The following is a 10006-nucleotide window of genomic DNA, read 5'->3' as shown; positions in this document are numbered from 1 at the left end:
AGGAATAAACACCTAAACCTAAAACACTTTGGTTTGTATTTTGTTCAGGCAGCTTCTCTGCCATTTCCCTCGCAAGGGTAGTCTGTCTGGTCATCTTTTCCAGTGTTATTTCAGACTTAACTTTAAGCAAGTCTACTGAATGTGCAATACCTTCTCAATATCTTACTGGGGCTCAAAGGTAAAATGGCTTAACATTTATCAACCATACACCTTACTGCTTAAACAAGCAGAAAGCACAGCAATTTTATTCTCATGTTTTACATATGTAAGTGCTGTTCCTATATTTAATTCTCTACCAACCTAAAACTCAGTTTTTAAACAGCTCTGCAATTTATGGCTAATTTACCTACAAACTGAAGAACAGAGCTGTCAACAAGTTGTTGTTCAGAATTGTCCATCTCTGCTTATACCTGCCAGGTCCACACAGTGACTTATTTATACGCTCCCACCCTTCCCCCACCAGTCTCTACTTGGGCATTTACTAGCTTGCAGTCTTTGGCACAGCTGATGGTCTGCATATGTCATTATCACAATTAAAAAGTGTTTGTCCAACTTTGTTTTAAAAACATGTGAAAACATTTTATTCCATGTACAATAATGTACACAAGTTTAAGGTGGTCACGAAAGAGACCAGCAGTAATTAGAGGTATATTTACAGTAGCACACCACAGTAAACAACCACCATTCACAGACTCAGTATTTTGAGATACTGTTGTTGTGCTTAAGTACACAAGGATAAATGATAATTGTATTCCGTTGAACTGAATTTTAAACAAACTGCCTGACACTGGATTTTTAAGTGACATTTTAATCACCGAGTGAATCAGAGTCAACATTTAGAGTTTCATTCAGGTGTTGTGTCAAGCATTCATTGTCTTCCTCCTCCTCTTCCTCCTCCTCCTCCTCACTTCCAGTACTGTCATTGTCTTCATTTAGTTCATTTTCAGCATCAGCAGCTTCTTCAGCAACTTGTATGGGATTTTCATTAGGTGCAACAAACCCATTGTTATTAGAGATATTTGCATTTTCTTTGTCTTCAATATATACTTTTTGATGGCACATTGGGCAAGTGTCTTGAATGTACAGCCATTTCCGAAGACAGAGCGCATGAAAATAATGATTGCAGGGAGTAATACGAGCAGATGTAGTAAACTCATGGTAGCAGATTGCACATACATCATCAATTTCATGTAATCGACTTCCTTTTACTTCAGGAAGGGAGTTAATTTTTTTAACAGCAGTCCTACGATTTATGAAAGTCTTCCAGCCATTCTTTGCTTGCAAATATATGTTGAAATATGCATGTAAACACATCATACAAGCCCGAATCTTACTTCCCGATTCAAATACCATGGTATAAGCTCCATTTCCAAACATGATCACTCCAAATATAAACTCAATAATACTGCCCGTTGAACGGACATAGTAGACATAATCATCAAGCTTTTCCCACAGCACATTATAATAGCCATCAATCATGAACAGAACATAAACAGTGATAGAAACAATTACTTTTAAGCAGAGTTCCACACAAAATGCTGTAACTGCAAAAAGCCATGTATTTAGTGCATAGTGGTGCCAAAGGACATAACTGAGTAGAACTGGAAGGATAAAAAGGCAAGCTGAAACAAACAGTACTGGGAAGTGTCTGCGAAATGACGACACGTGGGAGGCACTGAGAGACATTAACACAGGGTCTGTCATTCCATGGATAAAATGCAGGACTGCGGTTAACAAAAGGCACATGTTTCGACTTAGGCGAACTAGTCTCTCTTCTGGCTTTAGCCCGCTTAAACCAGTCTGCAGAGCCAAAATAAAAAACAAAACTGGTGCTACAAAACCAAGCTTCTTGTCATCTTCATCAGTTGATCCAATGAAAGCCAAAATACCAAGTCCCAAATAATGGGCGATTGAAGAAATTACAGCACTCATGCCTAAGACAGTTAAAGTAGAATCACACCCACTTATAATAAGACTGCAAATTAATTCCCAACAATTTTCCCAAGATATCAGGTAGAATTTCTCTTCTGTATCAGTTTCTGCCATCCTGACAACATACGCTAATATGACAGCTTGTGCTGTGAGTCTTGTTAGCCAGAAGACACGCAATACTGCTGGAAAACGGATCCTTTTCCATGTGTCTTCCATCAATAGCTGTAATCCATAAATGCGATACATGTGCCTTACAAGGAGATAAACATATCGCGCAGAATAATAGAACCATTTAATTTTCATAGCTAAAATGACTGTGGTATATAATGTCAGAATCAGGCCTGAAGTGAAAACTAAAATTTGTCTGACATGAAAAGGTAATTCAATAATCAATCCTATTATAGGGATCAATATATCCAGTATGATTAGTTGAGAATATATGGACTGCACATTTAACAATGTAACATATCCAATTCCAAAGGTAAGCTGAAGGACAGAAAGTGCCATCCATAGCGAGGGTCCCTTATGAGGAAAGAAGTGAATTCCAGAAGCTGCTGTATAGTAGGCACTGTAGAAGTTTATGTGCAAAGAAGCATGATAATTCACCAATACTGAAGTTGCAGCAAGCAGAAAAGCTGAGGTGATCATATAAAACTTGAAAAGTGCTCGCTGCTGCAAGACCAGAACCACACTGGATACAAAGACACCTAAAAAAACAGATGGAAATCATTTAGCATGCAGTAGAAACTGGACATGTTTTTATCTCATTAGTTTTGAGCTACACAGTTATTCAACTCTTCCTTTTCACTTCAGTCACTTGCATTCATTTTACACAGTCCCATAAAACTGGCAAATAAAACTATTTTCTAAACCTCCATTTATTTATTTATTTTTGCATGAGGTACCACCACTGCAGAAGAGGGCTACTTTAATTTGCTTTTGCTGTAGTCTTGAACTTACCAAACACCTACAAAGCAAAAATACTACAAGCATAAGTTACCACTACTATCAACATTATTTGCAGCTTGTGTGGAGACGTGTGTGTTTTCCTCATTATTCACGAAGGTGGCTTCAGACAGCGTTGAGAGACAGAGCATATGAATTCTGAGGCCAGTGGGAGCCACCATATCATCTAGTCTGACCTGCATGTCTAATCCAAGTCAATTCACCTTACAGGTTACAGGTGCTCGGTTCAGGGGTGGCACAGAATTTTAAGAATTCAGACCCCGTGGACATATGCAGGACTTCAGTCTCTGGGACCATTAACCCAATTCAAATCCCTTTTATCAAGTTATTTAAAATCTAGAGGCCATTAAGAAGAGCAATAATTATATTTAAAAACCACTCATGCTTAAATTAAACTGGTTTTATTTTGTGGTCACTCAACTTGCATCACACCAAAAAGTCAAGTTTTTGTCACATCCCAAAATAATGAAGCACCTCAAACAAATTAAACTGATAGGAAACAATTTTTTTTTTCTAATAAGTGTGGCATTACCAAGATATGAAACAAAAATGATAACTACCCCAAATTATTCTTATTCATGCCTGCAAGAAGCTATGGAAAAGTTAGGTTCAAGTTTATAGTTTTACTGCACCCACATATTTCTAATGGCTAGGAGAGACTCAGGCAGCAAACCAATCTCCTGTCACATAGCTGGGGCAGTGGCTCCTGAGCTTTTCAAGTAGATATCCATGTATTTAAACAGAAAGTATTTGCAGTCTCCTATTTTTATAATTATGTCAGTAACCATTTAGGGTGTGCCGAGAAATAGTTGGAGAATGGAAAGGTATGGAACCGAGTAGGAGAATGAGGTTCTTTGCTTGTAGACTGGTAACATTTTTCAGTGCTTCTACCCCATTCCCATTTGGATTTCACAATCCCAGGGGCAGAGATCAAAACCACTGGCTGAGAAACACTAGCGTGGAAGCATTACAGGTGCAGTGTCCTTGCAAGCCAGGAGACAACCACAGAAATTAAACCTGTCAAGTTTTACGTTCTGTTTCCTCATTGCCCTAGATTTGTACCTAGAGTAATTTTAAAGAAATGTTTCTAGTTTAGATTTAAAAACCTATTTTTCCTTCTGATTTAAGAAGGAAACTTTGGAGACTGTTCTATAGATGTAATTAGTTTTGTTGAGCTGAAGTCACGTAGAAAGCAGCGTAGATTTGCACCTTATAGACTGAAGCAGTGATTCTCAATCAGGGTACTTTAAGATCCTTCGAAGGGTGGCACAGGGTGCCATGCAATGTTAGCCCATTATGTGTCAAAATATGGTTCCCAAGATAAACCCAGAGCTTTCAAATACAAATCCATAGGGTCCAAAATATTCAGACACATTTTGGGTTTAATTTTGTCTGTACTGCCATTTTCTGAGGAGGGCCTCGAGCTCATCTAGAGATGCAGAGCTCACTTTATCAAATACTGTGGAAGGACATGCACATTTGACTACAAAGGCAGCAGGGAGGGGGAGAAAGGGTAGTGCTGCGGGAAGCAAACAAGCAAAGACCCACAGGCAAAAGTGAATCCTGGTAATGGAATAAGAATCCAAAGTCATCATGTAAACCAAACCGTACTTAACACAGTCTAGTCTATGGATGATTTTATTCTGCAGTTGCCCGTTCAAACTGATTCACATACAAGTTTGGATAGATTATGTTTTCTTACCAAGACTAAAAGTTGCTATCAATATCTGTTCTATAATCCAAAGGTATCCCAGATCTATTTTATTTAAGGACAAACATATGCCTTCTAAAAGTACCAATTCAGTTTGCTTTTTTATATTATTCCAAACCCTCTAGGAATACATGTTTTAAAGCAAAATTTTCTTAGTAACCTTAGGATGGCATTACTTGCAAGGTATTTATACCACAGTTTTACAAAAGTAATGTTAGTCTTAACTCCTATGCTATGGTTTTGTATTTATTTCACATGGCATCTTGGAAACAATGGAGCAATCAACTTTGCTGAGACTGCATTCCATTACTAGTGTTGGCAATGATTATTATCCTAGCAGGGTTGAGGGACTGTATAAAAGGAAACAGCAATCCAAGAATGATGTGGATAAGAATCAAATGTCAACAGGTATAAATAAGACATCTTACCAAGACCTATTCATTAAGCAATATTGGCTGATATCAGGTGCACTCTCTCAAGATTAAGGACTAACCTGGAGAAGTTGGTAGCTTAAGGAAGAGACTCAAGCAGTTAACTCCAAGATTATAATTAATTTTAAACAAATGTCTTCTATTAGGAGCCAAATTATTATTCAGAACCATCTTTCTGGTAGGAATGAGTTCATTTACTATTTCTTGTACAAACTCTTGGAAAGAATCAATGATTCCTGTTTACCCATAGTCGTTAGCAGGACTCAAAGAACATGATTTTTTGCATCCACATTCTTGTGATATCTTGAGCGCTAAATACAAGTTTCTCACCTGTTCAGCTGCTCTGAAACACATAGCCAGGCAACCTGGCTTTCCCTTCCTGCCTAGAATAACTTGTTTGTATTTACATATTACAGGTCATTTTTAAACACTGAGCATTCACAAATGCTCAGAGGCTCCTAAAATAGAAATTATCCTGATCTAAAAGGCAGGCAGGCTCCTGTGCTCCACCACTGCTTTTTCTCAGCGGGCCAGCCACCACATGGGCAAAATCCTTGACTGCATAAATGTCAAATCACTCCCAGCCAAATCCTGCCTATCCAGTCCATTGCCTTGCTAATGCAAGATTGTTCTGTGCAGTATTTACTAAACAGTGGGGCTTCTGCCATTTCATCTTGGGAAACTATCCTGCACAGCCTAATATATCTTGCTCAAGACAATTTTCTTCATGTTCCACCTACATTTTTCCATACTATTTCACCTCTCTTTGTGGCTGTAACTTCTTCCCCAACTAAATATTTATATAGTGTCTCTGTATTCAACATTTAATCAATCTTTTTACTCTTTCAAACCACTCTCCAACTGTAAATTATTTCTCAACTCCCAGCAATTTGTCAGTGCCTTCCTGGCAATGTGGTATCCAGAGTTTGACCTTCAGTTACATCAGAGCTGTGTCAAAAGGATATAATCTCCTTAGATAATAGTTGTTTCTAACTCAAAATCACATGGAATTGCCACTGAACTTCTCTGCCCCCAACCCTGTCCTTCAAATTGAATCTCAGCCTTAGCAGTGCTGCCAGTTACTCTGTCAAATCAGTTCACTCATATGAAGAGAGACTGTTTTTTGAAGTGGCAATTAAAAACAACAGACCAGTGTCACCCAAGCAGATCTCTTAGCTAGAAGCAAAAGGAGATGGAGAGTAGGTAACTAGGGAGATAAAATGAGAGGTGAAGCAACAGGGTAATAAAAAGACGGCACAACAGTTTTAAGGCTTAGTTTTCCTCCAACTTAATGTCTATAATCTTAGTAAAGTCAAGGCTATTGCATAAAAATAAAATTAGAAGTTTATTATACAAATTTGAAGCAAAACAAGGCTGTTACGGAGCCATCTGGAACAGTGTTTCTGAAGTGCTGAACAGCATTCCCTCCAAAGTATCAGTGAAATTTCCACCAGAACACTTTTCCTCTGATCTGTACATAGTTACATTTTTTTTTAATAGGAAAAATAGTAAGTTGCTACACGTACAGTCAGACCTATCTTTTGCTGCAGTAGTTTTAAGACAAACTTTCCCCATTTAATATGGCATGATCCAAAGGATGTTTCTGAATCCAGTATGTTGTTGATCTTGAAGTTGCATATTTATCAACTGCAAAACAAGTCTTTACCTATAACTCAAAAAATCCCTGTGTTTGTTTACAAACACAGACTATATAAACTTTTCTTAATTTGAAGGAATGAAGGATTAAAGAGAGCGAGCAACAAACACTCCAAGGGAGTGTCCTCTCTACTTAAACTGTTTCTAATACACTAAAAAGACAGAAAACCCCAACAGTCAGTAGGTCATCTACTACTGGACCAGTCCCTTCAGCACAATTAAGTGTTTCTGTCCAATATGTAAATATTCCAAATAAAACAAACCACTGCTTCTTCCCCAGAACTTTTTTTTGGAAAAGCTACCATATGAATACAGTTCTGCAGAACTCCTTAATCATTTAATCCTATTATTACACAGTTAAATGGAGCTCACCCAGCAACATATCCACCAAGCCTCAACTGCATAGGGTTAATGTCAAAGCATTTGATAAAGCATTTCTCTCTTGCCATGAAGGACTCTGAAATGTGCTTCACTGAGACATGCAAAAAGAATTTTCCCCCCAAAACATCACTCATTTTGTCTGTTTCAGGCTTCACCTTTACTAGCTGAGAGAGACAAGGGTGGGAGAGGTGCAAGTAAATCAGAGCATTTCAGTGCTCCCAGAGAAAGGGACTGGAACCACAGATCCTCTCTCCCCTCCACAAAGTGAAAGAAGCAGCACCAAAGCTACCCACACCAGCTACGATCTCATACGCAGGGAATAAGTCAGGGCTTTCTAACCTCCTTGTTTTAGGGGAAAGAGCATTGAGCCCAGAGTCTTTCTAACCGCCTCAATGTAAGAAGCAGCAGTCCGAGGGCATCCCATACTGGCATCTGAAGGCACTTAATATTTTCAAAACTATCACTCAGAAACATAGATGGCTCCTTCTATCTATGGGTAAAAGAACAAGCTGAAGCCAAACATAAGCAGAGGGAGGCCACATTAGTCTGACGGCTAGGCTTGCACCATGTCATATCTGACAAAGCCAACTGCTGCTTACAAGTGTATGCATCTCTGATTTAGTTAGTCTACAATGCACAAATCTAGCCTAACACCACCTAAAGCCATGATGCTAGAGGCCTCCAATCACACTGGTCGTGCTGGTTGCATTTAAGCTGCTGCTACACATTACATATATTATGCAATTAACTGACAAATCTCACAATTAATTTAGACCAGCCACATGTGCAAAGTAATGTTCACACAATCAGCTGGAAAAAGTTGCAATAAATTTAGATTGGCCACACGTGCAAAGTAATTATCACACCATAAAAAGGACTATCCAGCTAGAAAGAGAGCCAGGGAGTTAGGAAGTTGGTGCTTGAAAAACATGCAGCCATTTCATAGCTAATTTTTATCCAGCTTTAATTTGAATGTGTAGCAGGGCCCTATAGCTCAGAAACAGAGATTCTCCTAATCTACGGGTAAAAGACCCAAAGCTGATGTGAGCAGAGGGGTGCTTAGCTGTGTCAGTCAGGCTAGACTTGCATCTTGTTGGCTGATAAAAGTGGTATGTGATGATGCTGACTGCTACTTATGAAAGCTTATGTGTTTCTGGTTTAGTTAGTCTGTAAGGTGCAAATCTGCCCTGATTTCTGCCTGAAGTCAATGTTCCAGAGGCCCGCAATCACACTGGTCACGTTGGTTGCACTTAGGCGGCTGCTGCACATTGCATATATTAACACAATTAACCAGTGAATCGCACAATAAATTTAGACCAGCCATACATGCAAAGTAATTATCGCACCATGCAAAGGACTATCCAGCTAGAAAAAAGTCAACGAGCTATAAAGTTGGTACTTGCAAACATGAAACAACTTAATAGTTGGTTTCCATCCAGCTTTAATTTGAACATGCAGCAAGACCCTATCACTCAGAAACAGAGATGTTCCTTCTCTCTACGGATAAAAAAATGACCCAGAGTCAAACCTGAGTAGAGGCGCTTAGCTGTGTCAGTCTGAAGTCAGGCTAGACTTGCACCGCACAGGCTAAGGAAATCAGTATCTGATAAAGTGGTGCTGCTTATGAAAACTTGTGCATCTCTGATTTAGTCTTTAAGGTATAAATCTACCCTGACTTCTGTCTGAAGCCAAGGCACCAGAGGCCTGCCATCACACTGGTCACACCAGTGGCATTTATTGCCCCAAAACAGAGATGCTCCTTTTATCTACAGGTAAAAAGGCAACCAGCTGTCCAATATGAACAGAGAGGCACTGAGTTGCATCTGTCTGGAGTCAGGCTAGACTTGCCCCCTCTCAGCTCCTGAAATTGGTCTCTGATGAAGCCAGCTGCTGCTTACAAAAAAGCTTTTCCCATCTCTAAGCTAGTCTATAAGGTGCAAGTCTACTGGGAAACCAAGACACCAGGGACCTGCAATCACTCTGGTCACATTTATGGCTCAGAATCAGAGATGCTTCCAATATCTCTGGGTAAAAAAAGACCCAAAGCCAAATATGAGCAGAGAGGGGCACACAGCTGTATCCGTCAAGTCCAGCAAGACTTTCACCTTGTTGGCTAACTAAATCTGTATCCGATGAAGCGAGCTGCTTCTTGCGTCCTGGCTTAGCCAACTAGGTGAAAGTCTTGCTGGACATGACTGATACAGCTGAGTGCCCCTCTCTGCTCATATCTGGCTTTTGCAGATCTACCCCGACGTCTGCCTGAAACCCATGCACCAGAGGCCGGCCGTCACACCGCTCACACTGGTTGCATTCAGGCCGCTGCTACACATTACATACACGAATGCAATTCACCGGTGAATCGCACAACCAATTTACACCGGCCACACACAGGCAAAGTAACCATCACACCCTAAAAAGCACTATCCAGCTAGAAAAGAGAGCCAGGGAGCTATCAAATCGGTACTTGCAAACATGAAACCACTCCACAGCCGGTTGCTACCCAGCTTGACTGGGAAGCAGGGCCCCAGCGCCCCGAGACGGACCCTCCTTCTCCACGGTCGGGGGGAGGGAAGTCAAACCCGAGCAGAGGCGCCTATTAGCCGTGTCAGGCCAAAGTCAGCAGACGTGCAAAGCGTCGGCTAAGAAAACTGGTATCTGGTGAAACGGGGTGCAATGATACCATCTGATGACAGGAACTGCTGCTTGCAAAAGCTTGGCCCGTCTCTGACTGAGCGAGTCTGGAAGGTGTCAATCGACCCCGACTTGTGCCTGAAGCCGAGGCACCAGCGGCCTGCCCTCACCCCGGACACGTTTACTGCCCACAAACACAGATGCCCCTTTCATGTCAACACCCCGGGCCGCAGGCGCTCGCGGGGTCAGGCCCGGCCCGGCCCGGCCCGGCCCGGCCCAAAGGCAGAGGGAGCGGGAC

At 40.8% G+C, this 10006-nt stretch overlaps 1 protein-coding gene across 2 annotated transcripts; it reads right to left on the bottom strand.

Moving 5' to 3' along the window:
* Positions 1 to 6: 6 nt before the first annotated feature.
* Positions 7 to 9941, bottom strand: RNF139 (ring finger protein 139). 2 transcript variants are annotated; one of them, XM_025209896.1, is made up of 2 exons: positions 7069 to 9941; positions 7 to 2639 (listed from the first exon to the last, which is right to left on the bottom strand). In XM_025209896.1, the coding sequence occupies exons 1-2, from the start codon at positions 7076 to 7078 to the stop codon at positions 808 to 810; spliced, it is 1842 nt and encodes a 613-aa protein (XP_025065681.1). In that variant the 5' UTR covers positions 7079 to 9941; the 3' UTR covers positions 7 to 807. The 2 variants fall into 2 exon arrangements, with proteins under 2 accessions (XP_025065681.1, XP_006028534.3); XM_006028472.3 differs by lacking the exon at positions 7069 to 9941 and adding an exon at positions 6567 to 7042.
* Between the last annotated feature and the right edge of the window lie 65 nt (positions 9942 to 10006).

The sequence above is a fragment of the Alligator sinensis genome, unplaced genomic scaffold (assembly GCF_000455745.1).
Source record: "Alligator sinensis unplaced genomic scaffold, ASM45574v1 scaffold681_1, whole genome shotgun sequence".
Taxonomy (NCBI): Eukaryota; Metazoa; Chordata; order Crocodylia; family Alligatoridae; genus Alligator; species Alligator sinensis.
This window is presented reverse-complemented; position numbering and strand designations above follow the sequence as displayed.